This window comes from Hemitrygon akajei, chromosome 9 (assembly GCF_048418815.1).
Source record: "Hemitrygon akajei chromosome 9, sHemAka1.3, whole genome shotgun sequence".
In the NCBI taxonomy this organism is placed as follows: Eukaryota; Metazoa; Chordata; class Chondrichthyes; order Myliobatiformes; family Dasyatidae; genus Hemitrygon; species Hemitrygon akajei.
In genome coordinates, this window is record NC_133132.1 from 146815402 (window position 1) to 146835035 (window position 19634).

The window sequence follows — 19634 nt, forward strand, 5'->3', positions numbered from 1 at the left end:
AGTGCAAGAATTCGTGTGGCCGCTCGAAAAGGTGTTTTTGATATCCTGAGATTTCTCTGATTATTGGGCTCTATATTGGTTTCCTTTGGTTTTTCAACATTTTCTTTCTTGTGGCCAATTGGCGACTGGCTGATCTGTTAATTTTTTGTGTGGGAAGGGGTTGGGGGGTTGGTGCTACTGTCTGTTCTTTTCTGAGAGTGAGCGGGTCAGGGACTGTTATTCTGGCTGTTTTTTTCTGGAGGGGAGAGGATGATTTTGGGGTCTCTGAGTTTTGTTTCTTTTTTGTGCTGGGGGTGGGGGGGGAGTTGACGTCTTTTCATTCATCAACATCCATGGCCTTTCTGTATTTAGCAGCTGGCTGGAGAAGACAAATATCAGAGTAGTATACTTTGTCAATAAAATGAGCTATGAACTTTGAAGACTTGTCACTATTTTGGGTCAAGACTCTACATTGGGACAATGAGTGGTGAAGGAAGTTAGCCAGTATTAAGAGAGGGCGAGGTGTGATATGGGCCAGTTGTTGATACCATCACAGTGTACTCGTGGAGGACTGGACCCAGGGGCAGAGGAACAGCAGGCTTTCTCTGTCAAGGAGGTACCTGGCACCAACTCAATCCTGGAGCTGCAGAGAGCAGGCTCATGAATTAACCTAGGAGTGGAGGAACAGTAGGATCCCCAGATGGAGACAGAAACAAGAGGTTAAACATAGGAATACCAACAGAGCCTTAGTGAAGCGACTGAGTGACACTGTGAGACAATTCATTCTCTCCAACGCAATGACTCTGCCAAGGCACTAAACGAGAGTCCTCTTCAGATAGTCTAGAATGCAGGAAACCCATGCCAGTCACAATTACCTTGACAAGATTAAACCAAAAGCACAAAGGCTTAATGGCTCTAGTTAAGATAATGATTAGTAAATACAGGTGCTCAAGAACACGAGAAGCTCACCGCTGTATGGCAAGCCACAGAGCTCATGACAGCTATGTGAAGGATGAATGGCCCAGGTGGGGAGTGGGTGGAGTTGGAATACAAAGGTAGGTGGGTGATAGGTGAAAGCAGGCAAGGAGAAAAAAAAGATGGTGTTAGGTTGGGGCAGGGGAGGCTAAAGCTGCAAATAGAGGCTGGGGCATCTGAACATTCCCCATTCCTCTTTATATCGGCTATCTTTCATCTTCACTCTCAGAAATTTGACATTCTGACTGTTGTGCACTGTTAAATGAAATTTGCTGTTCTTGCTTGCGTGTAGTTTTGCATTGACTGGTGTGGTGCAAATGTATTTCCACGATAATCATGTCAATATGCTTCTTTCTTTAAGTATATAACATTCCAGTATGTGTGTCATTTCAACTTTTGTCTGCAGAGACTGGTCTAAATCGAAGCACTGGCTTCTGTCTCTCTTTGAAAGTATCGTAGCCAAGGTTGGAAAGGTGAAGCCAGCAGACGATGACTCAAAGGTAATGACAGAGTTCTGCAATTGAATGAAACTCGGTGTAAGCACAAAAATTAGCCGCTATTTGAATTAATCAAATATATCAAAACATAGCATTGGTCAAGGGTGGTGAACCATTTTGAGTGCATGTGCCCAAATTGGTGATATTCTTCTCAAAGATTCTCTTGCATTCCATGGTAATTTTTTATTTTTCTGGAAAACTGTCAAAAAGGAATGATTATTTAACATATCCCCATCACTGAGTCATTCACTGCTTCATTTGGCAGTAAGGATAATCATTATGTATCTTTTTGTTTTGGGTGAGGGTTAAAGAACTTGGGGGCGGTAATACATGTGTGTGCCATCTTGGGCACGCATGCCGTATGTTTGCCACCTCTGACGCCGATGTTTAGTTCATCTCCTGTTTATGTCGACAATACAAATCCCACATTCACATGGAATTATGATATTGTAACCATTAGTAAGACTTGGTTACAGGAGGGGCAGGTCTGGCAGCTCAATTTCCTGGGATCCCATTGTTCTAGGAACAACAGAGCTCGAGTGATTAAAGGAGGAAGGGTGGCTTTACTAGTCAGGGAAACTCATGGCACTGCTCAGTCAGGAAAGACTTTAATTAGTGAGGCTTCATGTCTTCATGGAAAGGTATGATCATCTTGAGGAGCTTGTAGAGACATCCAGTCTTTTGGAGCGGTGTGAAGAGGCCCTTTCTGCTGACCAGGTTGAAGGTCTTTGCCAGCTCGATGAAGGCGATGCACAGTGGTTGTCTCTGCTCTCGGCATTTCTGTTGGAGCTGGCGTAGTGAGAAGATCATGTCAATTGTTGACTGTCCCGCTCAGAACCCGCACTGTGATTCTGGATACACCTGAGCGGCCAGTGCCGAAAGCCTGTTGAATACCATGTGAGCACCCTTCCTCCCAACAGTGGCAGAGAGGTTCGTGCAGGTGGTGTTGCTGGGCAGATTTCTTTCCAGCTATTATGGCCTCGGGTGGGATGCCATCCTTTCCAGGAGCCTTGCTGAGTTCGTCAACAGAGGGCAATTGATCAAGTTCTTCCATGACAGGCAGACTCACGATGATCTCCAGTGTGGCATCTGAGACAACGTTCTCTCTTGGTAGTGTTTGGCCCATCTTTTGATCTGTTTTTCCCTGCTCAGGGATGACATCGCCAGTTGAGGACTTGGGTGGAGTGGTCTTTGAGATGGTCGGTCCGAGAGCATTCTTTATGCCATCGTACATGCCGTAGATGTTGCCAGAGTCAGCGGAGCATTGGATGTTCAGGCAGACGTTCAGCCAGTAGTCGTTGGCACAGCAATGGGCATCAACTCTGGCTTTCCTGACAGCAGCAGGAGGCTTCTTGGAAGGGTCCTTCTTGTGCTGAATGAGAGCAAAAGGAAAAATCCATTCAGGATACGAGTATAAGACTTTATTTGTACTGAATGTTTGCCATAATTATTCTCATTTTGTAGCGTTGCTGCCGTATCTTTTGGAGCAAGAGTTGGGGAATGTAATGATATTTTTAAAAATGGTAATGCCTTCTAGCATTCTGCTTTTGAGTAGTCGGAGATGATTAGGTAACATTATACCAAGATCTGCTGTCAAGGAGATGAGATGGAATAGGAGAGTGGAATTTGGTGGGGTAAAAACTGGGTTAGTGAGTCAGTGACCCTATTCACAGAAGACTCAATCTTAGTTGAGACAGTCACAACAATTATTTTTCCAATGAATGTCATAGAAATTTTGTCTGGACTTTAAAATGATATCTGGTGGGTGTACTTTATACTAAATCATGGACTTCTTTCATTTTCATTGTCGTTGTTTGATGTGTGTTAGTCATGAAGTTCTCAACCTTGTGATTAAATCTGTCACTTACAAAATTAAAGTAAACCCCACACATTGATAAAATCATCATATCTGAGGAATATGATGGATAAAAGAAACCAGTGGTAGGGTGATCTGCACTCAGCGATAGTCAGTCCAGATTTCAGATGGGCGACGTTTCTGCTAGAGTTGAGCAAAAATACTTTTGAATGAAGCCATAGAATTATACAACACGGAAAATGGGCCCATGGGTTAAAAACATCAAATTTTGGGGTTTTTTTGTGTAATTTTGCATAAAACAGGGTTACATTGATACAACTTCTAGTCATTTGATTGATGACACAGATTGCACTGCCTGGGTAATGGAATCTGTCCCAACTTTGCTGTTTTTCTTTGTGTTGCAGGTTAAGTAACTGTTTTGTTGACACCATCAATTAACTTATTCTTTACAGACTTTGTTGCAGCACCTTCTTGATACTTTGGACGGGAATTGTACTGCTAATTACAGTTTATTGATGCTCTGGGCTTCCCAAGCCAATGCACTTCCAGTGAGTACTTGCTCAGCTGACTGTTTCCTGCCCAGATATTACAGAAATAAAATATGCTGTCAGTTCTGAAATCTTCCAAGCTTTATGAGGTCCTGAGTTTTTAAAGAGATTTAGAATTTCTTACAGAATATTGGTGGTGCAGGGTAGAGTTACTGGTGCTGTGTGGGTTTAATTTCATAGGAAAGGTCTTTGCTATCCCAGCTCCAATTGTCTAACTGTTATAGTGTTTGAGATATTATATTGCATTTCTATAGTGGAAGTTCAAAGACTTACTGCCTATAATTGATGCCTGGAATGGACGGGCTGTTTAATGAAGTAATTTTGAACAGGCTCAGCTTGTTATCTGCTGGTGATTAGAAAAATAAGAGGTGACCTGATTGAAATATGTGCTCTTGATTTTCCAGGTCACATTCTGGACCCTTGCGTTTATTATTTCAAGCCCACTTGTTTACAAGACCATTATGCAAGAACTCTGTTCGTTTTTTAATAATCAAGGTAATTGATTAAAACCTTCAATGTTAGATAATGCCATTTAATTGATCTTAGTAAAATGTAATTAATATATAAAATATTAAACACATTAAAATATAGTTAATAAAATACAATGCATAAATATGGTTTAAGATTCTTTTCTTAAATACTAGCTCATCACAAATGGTGCTTACTGTTTTGGGATTTTCCACACCTCTAATGAAATGTTCGTTATGATTCCCACTGCTGTCTGTAATGTGTGCGTATGTTCTCCCTGTGATCACGTGGGCTTCCTCCGGGTGCTCCAGTTTCCCCCCACAGTCTAAAGATGTACCGGTTGGTAAGTTAATTGGTCATTGTAGATTGTCTCATAGTTAGGCTAGGGTTAAATCAGGAGTGCTGAGAAGCACAGCTCAAAGGACCGGAACAGCCTACTCCACACTGTATCCCTATCAATCGATCGATCAATAAATAAATGTCACATTTCTGGTATCCAGTCTTATTTACTATTAGTGTATTAGAAAGATGATCTCAACAGGAACACTGGTAAGTAAAGGTATCTTGCTAAAGGATCAGAAACTTGGGGTAGTTTTTAAACTCATTTTCTCTAAACTATTTCTGTAAGTAACACACACAAAATGCTGGAGGAACTCAGAAAAGAGTAAACAGTTGACATTTCAGGCTGAGACCCTTCGTTAGGACTGAATGAACCATTCTCTCTCTGCGTTAATCGTAATCAACCGCCACATCCTTCTCTTATTTCTCTCTTAAACTCTGAGCTCCTGTAGGAGCAAAAATCCCAGCTTTACCAAACTCCGTATAACCCAAGAACTTTTTTGCTGGTATCATCCCAGCAAACAATATGCATATCATCTCGAGAGCTTTGAGATAATTTCTGGTGTTCTGTTTATGATTGTGCTCGGGACTTGAAATGAGTCTATAACCATGTCCTCCTTGATAGTGAATTCAGAGGCTCCGTTTATACAGAGGTTCTCTAACTACCTTTCCAACTAACCTGGCGATCTTCAAAAATGTTTGAATGTATGCCCACTTTTCCAACCTTGCCCCATATCACTCATGTCAGCTCACAATTCTTTTGCAGCTCCATCAAATAATAATATGTATATTATTTTCTGGTATTTAATTCAAAGTACATCACTTTCTGCTTATCCATATTAAACTTTGCCTGCATTGTGCTTGGCCTCCTTTGTCAGTCTGTCTATGTGCTGAAAAAATCTGTTGACCTCTTGCTAACTGCCTATTATACTGAGAAATTTTATGCTATCCAGAAATTTTGAAATGGTATTCCCTGTGATCAGTAACCTGAATATTATCGCCGGCAAAACCTCACTGCATCTTTCTCTCCAGTCAGCAACAAAATGTACTGTTTCCTATCCATGTTGGCACAAATATTAGTGTCTCTGCCTATTCATTGTTACCAGATTAGGTGCAAAGGGATAAATATTACTGAAGTTAATAGTTTACCACTGCTCAATCTAATAAAGATCAGAGGCTATGAATTCTTAAATCAGCTAGCTATTTATTTGGATTTTTTTAATGCAGGGAAGTTATGAAAGTTTTAAAAAAAAAAAAAAAAAAATTCTGGAAGAACTCAGTGGGTCAAGCAGTGCTTTGAATTGAATCTTGATGCAGGGTCTCAACCTGAAATGTCAGCCATTGTTTTGCTTCAACAGATACTGCTTGACCCATTGAGTACCTTAAACATCTTTGTTTCGGCTCCAGATCCCAGCATCTGCAGATGCATGTCTCTAAAGTTATGAAAACTACTTGGAATAAAACTTCCAGGTGACTGATCGGGTCAGCTGCTTATTGATCTGGGAATTAAAAGGGTTAATGAATCACAATCCTTCTGTCTAGCCCTGACTGCAGGTGGGGAAGTGGGATAGAGAGCAAAGTCCACTCACAACAGCTACATCAAAATTTCAGAATCGGGTTTATTATCGCTGGCATGTATGACGTGAAATTTGTTAACTTGGCAGCAGCAGTTCAATGCAATACATAATCTAGCAGAAAAATAAATAAATAAATAAAATAATAATAATAGTAAATAAACAAGTAAATCAATTATGTATATTGAATAGATTTTTAAAAACTGCAAAAACAGAAATACTGTATATTTAAAAAAGAGTGAGGTAGTGTCCAAAGATTCAATGTCCATTTAGGAATCGGATGGCAGAGGGGAAGAATCTGTTCCTGAATTGCTGAGTGTGTGCCTTCAGGCTTCTGTACCTCCACCCTGATGTTAACAGTGAGAAAAGGGCATGCCCTGGGTGCTGGAGGTTCTTAATAATGGACGCTGCCTTTCTGAGACACCGCTCCCTGAAGATGTCCTGGGTACTTTGTAAGCTTGTACCCAAGATGGAGCTGACTAGATTTACAACCTGATTTGAAGGAGAAGCTGCCACAAGGGGAGGGATTAAAGGCTGTTCCAGCTGGACTGAGAGGTTGAGGTGTGGAGTTAGTATCACTGCCCATTTACCATTTAAGTGACACTGGCAGTATGGCACATCTACAAAATTTTCAGTGTGACTCATTCAACCTCTTCTCCAACCCTTGTGTCCAATAAGGACAAGTGAAGCAGACACATGGGACTCCTGTAGGTTCCCCACCAATCTGCACATCACGTTGACTTGGAACTACGGTATATTGCCATTCATTCAGTGTTGCTGGATCAGTGTCCTGAAACACTCTCCACAACTCTACTGTGAAAATACCTTTACATGCACTACAACAGTTCAGAAAAAGGGGTTCACTACCACTTAACTAGGGACAATAGAGTGGGCATTAAAATATGTGTCTTATCAATAAAGCACATATCCTGTTTTCAAATAAAACAAAACTCAAATATATACAGTATAAAATGTATCAAGCAGTAGAATAGAGTATAACAATAGGTGACAACCATGACTGGTGTCATCTTTCAATGGTCAGAACAATTGCTTCCACTGTAAAGCTGTCTCAGCTTGAAAAGGCAGTGCAATATCTTCTCTCATTTCCCTCCACCCCTTTCATCCAACGTAATAAAGTGCCAGGCCCATCCTTTGATACACACTTAAGTGTCTTTGCGGATCTTCAAATATTACAACTAGATTCAGAATGATTCAGTGATAAAAATGTTGCAACTTTTGCTTATGTTTTTATTTGAAAATTCCTAGCAAATAAAGAGACTGAAATGGAAGTCGCTGATCTACAAAAGCTCCCATACTTGAAGTGTTGCATTTTAGAGACACTTCGTTTACGAGCGCCAGGAGTTATTACAAGAAAAGTGATGCAACCTCTGAAAATTAAAGTGAGTTATGTTTTTGCTGCCTTGATCCAAACAATAATATTGGGAGTTTTTAAAAGAATGCATTGTTTGTATTAAGAACTTGGGAAGAAAAACAGACTTTAAAAATAGGAGCTTGGTTGTTCAAAAAAGTGTGCCCTTGTGAACTCTGAAATGTGTTTGTGTATGTTGGTTAAACTGCATTTAAATTCCACAGAATGGGGTTGAAAGGGATAAGAAATCAGCAATGGTGGAATGGCAGAGCAGACTCAATGGGCTGAATGGCCTAATTCTGCTTCTATGTCTTATGATTTTATGGTTTTATTATACCATGATGCGATTCGAACTAATGCTTCCAAATAATTAGCCCAGCTGTCAAGATTACTAGGCCAGTAATGTACCCACTATATTGCTGAAGCTCTGATTAGGGATACCCAGGTGGGGGAGACTTAAGCTTTCTTGGCTAAGCCTGAATGAATAGTCATGCTTCTCTTTGTCACATTGATTTTCTCTTCCTTCTTCACATCCCACTCTCCTATCAATTGGATGAGCAAGGTGGGAAAGTCATAGTCAGTTCAAGGTAAAATCAGAGCCCATGGAGAGCAGTTGGAAGTTTAATGCATACGTTAAATCCTCCCCTTTGTGTTTTGCTACTTGACTCATGAGACAAGCTGTCAAGCTCGAAGTGGTCAGACAGAAATCTTTTTGTTACTCCTCCATTTCTGATTTATTTATATTCTGCAGGTGAGAAAATTACTAAGTTAGGAAAGAATAGTGTTTTGACGCATTATATCTGTATAATGCTGTTTGTTAAAAGTACAAATTGCAGGTACCTGGATGTACTGAAATTAATTTTCCTTAAGTTATAATGTTGAACGTGTTTTATCCATTACGATCAGGGATATTTCAAACATGGCATAAATTTCAACCTAGATTTCAGCTGGGAAGTGCATCAGGACCTCTCAGAAGTTAATTACCTTCATAACAGTCAGTGAGCGAGATTTTGATTAGTGACTGGCTCAGAGCTCTTGCATGGAATGTGATCAAATGTTTCTTGGAGAGGAAAGGAAGAAAACTGAAAGAATGGGACAATACAATTTACAGAGTACTTATAAAGAAGAATTTTATGTGCAGATATATGTAACAGTTAAATACTTTTACTCCAGAATTACATTATTCCTTCTGGAGACATGCTCATGTTGTCGCTTTATTGGGCACACAGAAATCCCAAATATTTTCCTGAACCGGAAAAGTTTCTTCCCGTGAGTATGTCTTTCATTGCTACTCCTTCCTACCCTATAATGTTAAATATATATTCTTCCAGTATTTTAATTCACCCAGCAAATGAACTTTCAATTTTTAAGAATTTTTTTTTTTTTGTTCATTCAGGACTCAGTTTGGTTCTGAATGCTGTTGCTTGCTTTTGTTGTTTGCATGATTAGTGGGTTTTTTTCTCTCAGTGCATTGGGTGTTGGTCCCTCCTTTTTAAAATTGGGTTCCCTTGGTTTCTTGCTTTGTGGCAGCCTGTATGCAGACGAATCTCAAGATTGTATAATTTATACATACTTTGATAGTAAATGGACTTTGAACCTTGAACTTTTTTCACATTAAGTAAGTGATGGTTTCTGTCATTTTTGCTGCAAGAAAAGCAAATTCATAATTATTCAGGGAGATATGAATGTTTGGGAAGAAATATCTAATTTGATGTAAGTCAAAACTTTGGGGATTTTTGTAAGAAATGTGCTAGAAAGAAATTCTGGTTAAGTCAGAGTCAGGTACGTTGGGGCAGTGAACACCTTAATATTGTATCCCATTCTCGCCAATTTAATTTTAGTTTCAATTTAGAAATTCTAAAACTATATTCTAGCAATTTTGCATGTCCACCCGTGTCACTCTTACAATATCTTTCTCAATATCTCCTTACAGTTTGTGCATAATGCAAAAAAATATTCTCTTCCTAATGCCAGTAAGTTCACATTCTAGCAGTGACCAAAACTCTATATAATTTCATTATAACTTCTTTGGGATAATGTTCTTTCCTACTTTGTTTACTGCTTTCCTGCTTCTGCAACCATCATGATGGTTTGACCAATCTATCTGACAGTATCATCAAATCACTCTCCTATATGTGTCTGTAATTTTGCTTATCACTTCCATTGAATGATCTTCAGCAATTATTCATTCTTTGAGTCATTGAGTCAATGTGGATACAAGCCGTTTTACTGGCTCCTGCCTTCTATACTTTGGCATTTCTGGTGCTCATACTACTAAAATTCTGTGAGAATAGCTGCTTTCACCTCTACTTTAGGCAGTGCATTTCAGATTCCAATCACCCGCTGGGTGAAAAAGTTCTTCCTCATGTCCCTTTTAAATTTTCTTTCCCATATCCTAAACCTGTGCCTTCTAGTTTTCAACACCTCTGCTGAGGAGAGAAAAGTTTCCATCTGTGTACAAGTTTCCCCCGCAATCCAAAGGTAGACCGTTCCTATGAAACCATTTGCAAACTGAAATGTCATAAATCAAAGAAGCAATTACCATTAATTTATATGGGAATTTTTTTTGAGCATTTCCAGACCCAAAAAATTACCTACCAAATAACACATAAAACCTAAAATAACATTAACATATAGTAAAAGCAGGAATGATTTGATAAATGTACAGCCTATATAAAGTAGAAATATTGTATGTACAGTGTAGTTTCACTTATCAAACTCGGGAAGACAGCGAGCCAAAATTGATTTAGAGAAAAAAATTGGCACGCACATGCGTACGCACATACATGCATATGCACAAACACACATGCGCAGACAACTGCCCGCACAAGGCTTCCGGTCATTGTAGTCTTTCTTGGGGTAAACAGACGTATAAAGTGGGTGTCTTTTTTTTTTGTAAAAGTGAAAATCCTCTTTGGTTAGTGAAAACAGGTACTAATGTGTGTCTTTTGTAACAGCAAGCTGTTGTAAAGCGAACGTTCGAAAAATGGGGCCACCTGTATCCAAATTTATGCCCCTCGTAATCTTGTAGATCTCCACCAGATCTTTCTCACCCTCTACCTAAAGAAAAACCAAGCCTATCCAGTCTCTTATAAATGAACTGCTTCTTCCCAGACAACTGCCTGGTGAATCTCATGTGCAATCTCTTTTATACTTATTTAACCAAATATCATTTGCTCAGCCAGTTTCTTAATTAACGCAACTTGTATTTGATCCATATATTGTCATTTCTGGTAACCCCTAATTTCTCTGCATACCCAGTCTTCCTGGAGTCATGCAATATTCTCATAGCACTTACCTTGAAAAGTTTTGCTCCCACCAGGATCGATGGAAGGAAGCAGTCACAGAAAGGAATGTTTTTTTGGATGGCTTCATGGCTTTTGGCGGAGGCAGATATCAGTGTCCAGGAAGGTGGGAAACTTTGCTGTGTTATAAAATGAAGCTGATTGATTAATAACTGTAGCCTGAGACATTGAACAATCGTTTGCAAACCATTGACATTGATAACTGTGATGGAATCAGTCCGGCATAGATAGTGACCTGGGAAGAAAAAATACTTTTATTATGTACATTTTCACAAACAGTGTCCTTCCAATGAACATTATTTGCTACATCATTAATATCCTTTCTGTCCTGATCACCAAAGGTCTGTCTGTAATAAACAAATGTTAGTTTCAAATAGTAAGATGGTTCTATATTTTTATTCAGAGATACAGTGTGCGATAGGCCTTACTGGGACTTTGGACTGTGAGAGGAAACTGGAGCAAAAACCCACCCATTCCACGGGGAGAACATGTAAACTCCTTGCAGAGGACATTGGGATTGAACTCCGAACTCCCAATACCCTGAGCCATAATGCGTTGTGCCACTCACTACGCTACTGTGGTGCCCACTGTGTGACAGCCCAGGAACTGAACCATAACAGTCCAAAATAATCTTAATTACTACCTCAAGAAATAGATTAACTTCACAGAGTACCATGCAATAAAAATAGCATTTGAATTACACGTTAATTGAAGATTTGGTAAACCATCAAAATTACCGTAGATTCCGGATTATAAGCCGCTACTTTTTCCCCACATTTTGAACAGCTTTGAACTCTGCGGCCTTTAATCCAGAGCGGCTAATACATGGTTTTTTTTCATGCTGCCTCGTAAACATTTTGCCTCGTAACAGTAGACCAATAAAATTGATGAGTAGTTCACAGAGGTCCAATGAAATTGTACGATAAATCAAGCGCACTTTCACAATTAAATTATTGTAAATCAGTCATTTGTACTCACCCTCATCAACATGGAAAACACTCGAAGAAAAGCATTGTGCTGCCTTTATGGCAGTTACTTAGTTTATAATATTTTCGCTTAGTAATTCATTTGTTAGTTAAAGTTAGAAGTGTTTTAACTATATTTGTTTTCTGTACTACATCCCGGGATGCTATGACGTCACACCCGGTTTCGCCGCGTCTTGTGGGAAATACCGGTTTGCAATAAACGGGAAGGAGGGGGCATTACGCGAGCTCATCAGACCCGAGCACATCAGACCCGAGCACATTAGACCCGATTAGACCCGATCGCGTTACGCGAGCTCATCAGACCCGAGCACATCAGACCCGAGCACATTAGACCCGATTAGACCCGATCGCGTTACGCGAGCTCATCAGACCCGAGCACATCAGACCCGAGCACATTAGACCCGATCGCGTTACGCGAGCTCATCAGACCCGAGCGAAAATGCTGCTTTTAAGTTAAAGGCGATCAATAACTTTTCCTGGTAGGCTGCAGTATATATATTTTTACCAGTCGCTAGGAGATATTGGAATGTTGTTCGTGCTGTTCAGTAAAAAAGTATATGCAACGTAATTTGTGTTACCGATACGTATGTATATTTAAAAGTAGCCGTATTACAGGCACGGTTCGAAAAAAAGCATTTGCAATATATATTTGTTTGTTACCATATGGATTTAATTAAAAGTTAAAAAATCCTCACGTGTAATATCTTTCTGTGTAAATATCTCATATTACAACGTGGGACACCTGCGGCCGAAAATCCGGTGCGGCCTAAAATCCGGTGCGGCCTGTACAAGTAAAAAATTGATTTTATTTCTAAAATTAGAGCCAGCGGCTTTTAATCAGGTGTGCTCTGTAGTCCGGAATCTACGGTAATCATTATTCACAAGAAAATGCCAAGGTTTTATAAAACAATGCATTCTGACTCACCTAGCACCTTGTGAGATTTGCTAGCTGTTTTAATGAAAAGAATACAAGTTGGCATACATTTCATGTCAAACGTCTCCAGGCATCCCTGCCATATCTGAGGAATTTCTCTAATAGTGCATCACAGCTCCATTAGGTAAGACATTGAAAGCAACACAGTGTGGCTCAGATTTTATTTCCCAAGCAATGTCAGCAAAGTAACTTCACAAATATAAGAATCAAAATGAAACCATAACTAGGAACTAAGAACATAGTAATTCAACAAACTAAATATAAACTGTTAGAAATACATATTCTGTATTCGGGTCAAATTAGTTATAATTCTGTGAAGTTGGTTTGATGTGCCATCTTCAGAGATGAATGGGGCTGGTTATATTGCTGAACTTACAATCATGTGATCTTTGCAATCATAATATAGATCTTTGTATTGCTTCTCTAGCCTAACAAAGAGAAAGATTTTGCCTTTAAAGATTATCACATAAAATGCTGATGCCATGAACAATTTGCAAACTCAGTGGTAATGGCAGAAAAAAAGGTGATAATGATGTATACGGTTCTGTCCAAGTGTCTTAAGCACATATATATATTTAGCTAGGGTGCCTAAGGCTTTTGCACAGCACTGTATTTGTCAACGTGGAGTGGAGAGTAAGCCTGTAAATCCAGTGCGAGCAAAGTATGTTGGGATTGGCAAGGGCAGTGGTGTGGGACAGATGGCAGAGAAGTGCCAGGGGCAGGAGGTGGCATGGGAGCAGACACATCCAGCCCTGAGACACCCAGGCACTGTACTGCTACTAGTGCTGCAAAATGACATCTGTGAGTAACGATAAACCTGATTCTGATATGGGCTTCGATTGTGGACTGAGAATGGAGAGATGGCAGGGAGAGGGGAGAAAGCGAAGGGAGGGGGTGTAATCAGAGTCAGGTCATGAAATTTGTCGTCTTTGTAGCAGCAATACAATGCAATATATAATAACAGAAAAAAAGCTGTGAATTACAGTTAATATATGTGTGTGTATGTATGTGTGGGTGTGGGTGTGTGTGTGTGTATATATATATTTACATATATATATATATATATAATAGTTAAATAAGTAATGCAAAATAGAAATTAAAATGTGGAGAGGCAGTTTTGATGGGTTCAGTGTCCATTCAGAAATGGGATGGCAGAGGGGAAGAAGCTGTTCATGAATCATTGACTGTGTGCCTTCAGGCTTTTGTACCTTCTTCCTGATGAGAACAATGCATGACCTGGGTGATGGGGGTCCTTAATGATAGATGCCACCTTTTTGAGTCTTTGCTCCTTGAAGCTGTCTTGGATACTGTGGAGGCTAGTGTCCATGTAGCTGACTAAGTTTTCACTGCTTTGCAGCTTATTTCGGTCCTGTGCGGAAGCCCCTATACCAGATGGTGATATAGCCAGTCAGAATGCTCATCATGGTCCATCTGAAGAAATTTATGAGTGTCTTTGGTGACATACCAAATCTCCTCAACTCCTAATGAAATATAGCCACTGTTGTGCCTTCTTTGAAGTTGCATCTATATGTTGGGTCCAAGATATTGACAACCAGAAACTTGAAATTGCTCACTCTTTCCACTTCTGATCCCTCTATGAGGACTGGTGTGTGTTTCCTCGTCTTACCTTTTCTGAAGTCCGCAATCAGTTCTTCAATCTTACTGACATAGAGTGTAAGGCTGTTGCTGCAACACCACTCAACTAGCTGATATATCTCACTCCTGTACACCCTCTTGTCACCATCTGAAGTTCTGCCAATAATAGTTGTCAGCAAATCTGTAGATGGCATTTGAGCTCTGCCGAGCCACACAGTCATGGGTATAGAGCTCCCTGAGGTGCGCCAGTGTTGATTGTCAGTGAGGTGGAGATGTTACTTCCAATTCGCACAGATTGTGGTCTTCCCATTATGAAGCTGAGGATCCAGTTGCAGAGGAAGGTACAGAGGCCCAGGTTCTGGAGCTTTTTGGTCAGAACTGCAGGAATGATTGTGTTAAATGCTGAATTGTAGTCAATAAACAGCATTCCGACATAGGTATTTGATCAATAAACCAATTGTTTGGAATCAAATGACCTTACCTGGTTGCCTCATGTCCCAAGGCTGGATGTGTCGGCACCTGTGTCACCCTCCACCCCTGCCATTCCTTCCCTGCCACCTCTCCCACAGTGCTCCACCCTCCACATTCCCAATATCCTTTGCTCCCATGAGATTCACAAACTCAATCTCCATTCCATGTTGACGAAGACAGTACTGTACTAAAGTCTTAGGAACTCTAGCTATATATATATATATATATATATATATATATATATCATCTTGAGCTTAAGAATATCGTTGAACCATGAAGAAAGAAAAAGGCAATACGTATTGGCTCAGCAGTTTTCTGGAGAATAAAAGGTTGACAAATGATGCTTGGTTTGTCTTATTTTTGTTTGCTGAATATAATTGATGCTCAGAGTCTAACTGTGTTGGATTGTCACTTCAGAATGCTGTTTTGTTTTCTCCCCAGGTGGTTTGCATTGATGGAGATCCAAATGTTTGCTGCTCTGATACTTTACAAGTACGAGTTTACTCTCTTGGATCCTGTCCCAAAAGAGGTAAAAGTAATGCGAGAGTAGATCTGCCAAATGTGTATTGATGAACTCTATGGTTTTATCACCATTCTTTATAGGACACTGTGTTGACTGAAGAGAAAGTTTATAACATCCCTTATTAAACATTTTTAAGAAGTTGTAATCCAGGGAAAGGAAAAATAGGCAGAACATTGCTCTATGAAAAAAATTGACATTTTATTTATTGCTACTTCATTAACAATAGTTTTGCCTATTTACAGCTTCTCTGGAAATATAGACGGTGACTCTTCAAGCTAGTGTGTTAGCTAATTGTTTTAAATTAAAACTAATGTGCTGCATATTTGATCCACATCAAACAAGAGGCTATCAATTCACCTTTTCCCTCTCTCACTTTATCTCCTTACCTGCCCATTACCTCCCTGTGGTGCTCCTCTCCCCTTTTTCTTTCTTCCATGGTCTTCTGGTCTCCCTATCAGATACCCTCTTCGCCAGCCCAGTATCTCTTTCACTGATCAACTTCCCAGCTCTTTACTTCATCCCTCCCTTGCCTGGTTTCACATACCACCTTGTGTTTCCCTCTCCCCTCCCCCACCTTTTAAATCTACTCCTCATCTTTTTTTTCCTCCAGTCCTGCCAAAGGGTCTCGGCCCGAAACGTCATCTGGATTTTTTTTTTTCCATAGATGCTTCCTGGCCTGCTGTGTCCCTCCAGTTTTTTTTTGTGTGTGAAAATGCTATTAATTCTTGTTTCTACAATTATTTTCTATCAATTATTACTTGTATATCTCTGAATAGAAGCTTGCTGCACGATAATATGTGATACTTTTGATGGCAGTATGAAGTCTATTAGCCGGCCGGTGGCGCAGAAGCATCAGCACTGGACTTCGAGGTGTGTTTGAATCCAGCCGGCTTTTTGCTTGCTTTCCATCCATGCCAGATTGAGTGCCGAGTTAACAACTCAACCTTATTCAAAACCGATAAAATGCTAAAGAAACAGCAAGGTTGCTGCCTGATGCACCACAAGGCATGGAAAGAAACAACAATTAAATCTATAAATTCAAATGTAATGTTGATTATAAATTTTCTTTCTTTCTCTATTTTCTAGAGCCCTTTTCATTTAGTAGGAACCCAGCAGCCACTGGGTCCTTGCAAAGTTGAGTATAAATCCCGATGACTGCTTCTGTGCCCAGTGTAAGAACTGCAGTCAATGGTACTTTTGATTTTTAAAACTAACAGTCTTTCTCTATGTGTAATATAAATTCAATAACTAAGAATGTATGTGATCTATTTTCCAGATTATGTGTATGTTGGAAGTAATTACCACAGAACAACAGTTTGATAATGGTAAAAAGCAATCTTGTTCAGCAAGAGGATTGGTAAAGACGATAAGGAAGTTTGGGAGAATTGGATCAATATGGCACTTCTCCAAGCAGAGTAGCTCATACAATATGAGGATTGTGAAACAAAGGGAGAATGGATTAAGAACACCTTCCAACACGACATTTGAGATGCAGCATCACAAGCAAGGCTGGTCAAAGTGGATCACTACACACTAATAGCAAAAATGCAGAGCTCTTACATGGGGGCGACAAATGAGATAACGTGTAACTGGAATTCAGTCACACGCAAGCCCAGAAATTCTGTTTGGGACAATATTTTGTGCTATATGAATGTATTTATCCAAAATTCTCAATTGGATACAATGCACGTAGAGCTTGGTTCTAGACAACACACGCCTTCAAATCCGCAACCTCTTGCACAGTCATCACTAAAATTACCGTTGTTACGATCTCTACGTTTTTAATGTGTCTGATCTAACATTGTTTTATGTGTCAAATGTTAAGTTGCTGAGAGAGACTCTAAATAAATGCAACTTACAGTTGACATTTAAAGAAGACAATTCCTATGCACTGAGTTGTTTTCAGATCATTGAGATAATTTGCTGTTGTGATACTCTTCCTTGAATAAGATATAGAATATGACAAAATAAAATTAAAATCTTAATAAGGGGTCACTGAGAGCCAATCTTATAAATTAAGTACTGAAAGAATACAGCAGGTGGACTGGTAGTTACTGCCTATCTCTCTATTCCAATTTGTTCAATATTCCTTTTGAGCTAATACCAGAAACATTAATAAAACTGATGGATGCTCCTTTTCTATGACAGTGTTTTGTCTAGATGTGCTCAATGGTGGGGAGGGCTTTACCTGTGATGGACTGGGCCGCATCCACTACTTTAAGGTGGAGAAACAATTCTGATGGCGGTTAAAGATGGACTGGAATGCACGTCAGCTGGGCAGGATTTGCAGGCCATTACTTCCTACAAAGTGAAATTCAACATGAAACTGTGATGTTCCACTCTCAAATGAGCTCAAAGCCTTTTTTGCACACTTTGAAGGGAAGAATAAAACTACATCTGTGTGAATCCATGCAGCATCTGGTGACCCTGTGATCTCTGTCTCAAAGGCCAATGTCAGAATATCTTTCAAGATGATGAGCCTTTGCAAGACGTTAAGCCCTGATGGAGTTCTGAAACCTATGCCAACCAACTGGTGAGAAGGTTCAAAGATGTCTTCAATCTCTCACAGCTGCAGTGAGGTTCCCACTTGTTTCAAAAGGGCGACAATCATACCAGTGCCCAAGAAGAGCAGGGTGAGGTGCCTCAACACCTATCCCCCAGTGGCACTCACATCTAATCTGATGAAGTATCTTGAGAGGTTGGTCATGGCAAGAATTAACTCCTGTCTAAGCAAAAACCTAGACACACTGCAATTTGCCTATTGTCACAATAGCCCTGCAATGGATGCAATCTCACTGGCTCTCCACTTGGCCTTGGATCACCTGCACAATAGCAGTAACTACATCAGGCTGCCATTTGCTGACTATAGCTCACCATGCAACACAATCATACCCTCAGTTCAAGTCAACAAGCTCCAAAACCTGGGCCTCTGGACCTCCCTCTGCAACAGGATTCTTGACTTCCTCAATGGGAGACCACAGGCTGTACGGATCAGAATTAACATCTCACTGAGAATCAATGCTGGCACAGCTCAAGGATGTGTGCTTAGCCCACTGCTCTATTCTCTACACCCATGACTGGGTGACTAGGCACAGCTCAAACACCATCTATAAGTTTGCTAATGTCACAACTATTGTTGGCAGAATTTCAGATGCTGATGAAGAGGTGTACTGGAGCAAGATATATCAGCTGGTTGAGTGGTGTTGCAGCAATAATCTTGCACTCATTATCAGTAAGACCAAGAAATTGCAGACTTAAGGAAGGGAAGTTGACAGAACACCCACCAGTCTTCCTTGAGGGATTAGAAATGGATCGAGGGAGCGGTTTCGAGTTTCTGGCTGTCAACTTCTCTGAGGATCTATCCTGGGTCAAACATATTGGTGCAATTACAAAGAAGGCATGGCAACAGCGATATTTCATTAGGGATTTTAAGAGAATTGGTATGCTATCCAAGACACTCGCGAATTTCTACAGATGTAATGAGGAAAGCATTCTGACTGGTTGCATTACCAACTGGACCTGGTATGGAGCGGCTACTGCATAGGATTTGAAAAAGCTGCAGAAAGAAGTAAATTCTGCCAGGTCCATCATGGGCACTATTCTTCCAAGAATCCAGGACATCTTCCAAAGGCGATGCCTCAAAAAGGTGGCATCCTTTATTAAGGACCTCATCACCCAGGACATGCCCTCTTCTCATTGCTACCATCAAGGAGGGGGTACAGGAGCCTGAAGACACACACTCAACATTTCAGTAAACGCCTCTTTGCCCTCTCCCATCTGATTTCAGAATGGACAATGAACCCATGAACACTACCTCAGTATTTTCCCTCTCTTTTTGCACTACAATATGTAATTTAATATATATATTTCTTATTGTATTCTATACTTTATTATGTATTGTAATTTACTGGGGCAGCAAAACAAAAAAATTCACAACAAATGCCAATGACATCAAACCTGATTCTGATTCTGAAATCAAACAGAAATTTTCTCCTCTGCACCTGGTAAATTATTCCTTTTTAAAATGTTAAATCTGTTAACACCCATTTTATTATGTTTATCCCATCCAGTGTTTCATGGCATTTACCTGAAATACAACATCAAACTCTTTTGTGAATGCATTGCAAAAAATTCATTAAGAAACTTACCACATTGTCTGCTTCCACATGTAAGTTACTTTTTCATCCCTAATATGCCTTCTTCTTTTGTTATCCTCTTGCAGTTTGTAAAACATCTTTAGATTTTCTTTGAATT

At 39.9% G+C, this 19634-nt stretch overlaps 1 protein-coding gene across 4 annotated transcripts in view; it reads left to right on the forward strand.

Moving 5' to 3' along the window:
- Nucleotides 1-19415, forward strand: part of cyp39a1 (cytochrome P450, family 39, subfamily A, polypeptide 1) — a 31332-nt gene extending 11917 nt beyond the window's left edge. The window contains exons 5-13 of one of the 4 annotated variants that reach the window (XR_012100327.1): nucleotides 1361-1454; nucleotides 3720-3815; nucleotides 4220-4310; nucleotides 7463-7596; nucleotides 8739-8838; nucleotides 10888-10976; nucleotides 15299-15386; nucleotides 16467-16571; nucleotides 16657-16794. Coding sequence is in view for 3 of the 4 variants with exons in the window: in XM_073057218.1 (XP_072913319.1) it covers nucleotides 1361-1454; nucleotides 3720-3815; nucleotides 4220-4310; nucleotides 7463-7596; nucleotides 8739-8834; nucleotides 10888-10976; nucleotides 15299-15386; nucleotides 16467-16514; nucleotides 16657-16917 (997 nt within the window). In the remaining variant the exon portion in view is untranslated. Of the gene's footprint in view, nucleotides 1-1360; nucleotides 1455-3719; nucleotides 3816-4219; nucleotides 4311-7462; nucleotides 7597-8738; nucleotides 8839-10887; nucleotides 10977-15298; nucleotides 15387-16466; nucleotides 16572-16656 lie in introns of all 4 variants that reach the window. The other 3 variants (XM_073057219.1, XM_073057220.1, XM_073057218.1) reach the window with 3 other exon arrangements.
- Nucleotides 19416-19634: the final 219 nt, after the last annotated feature.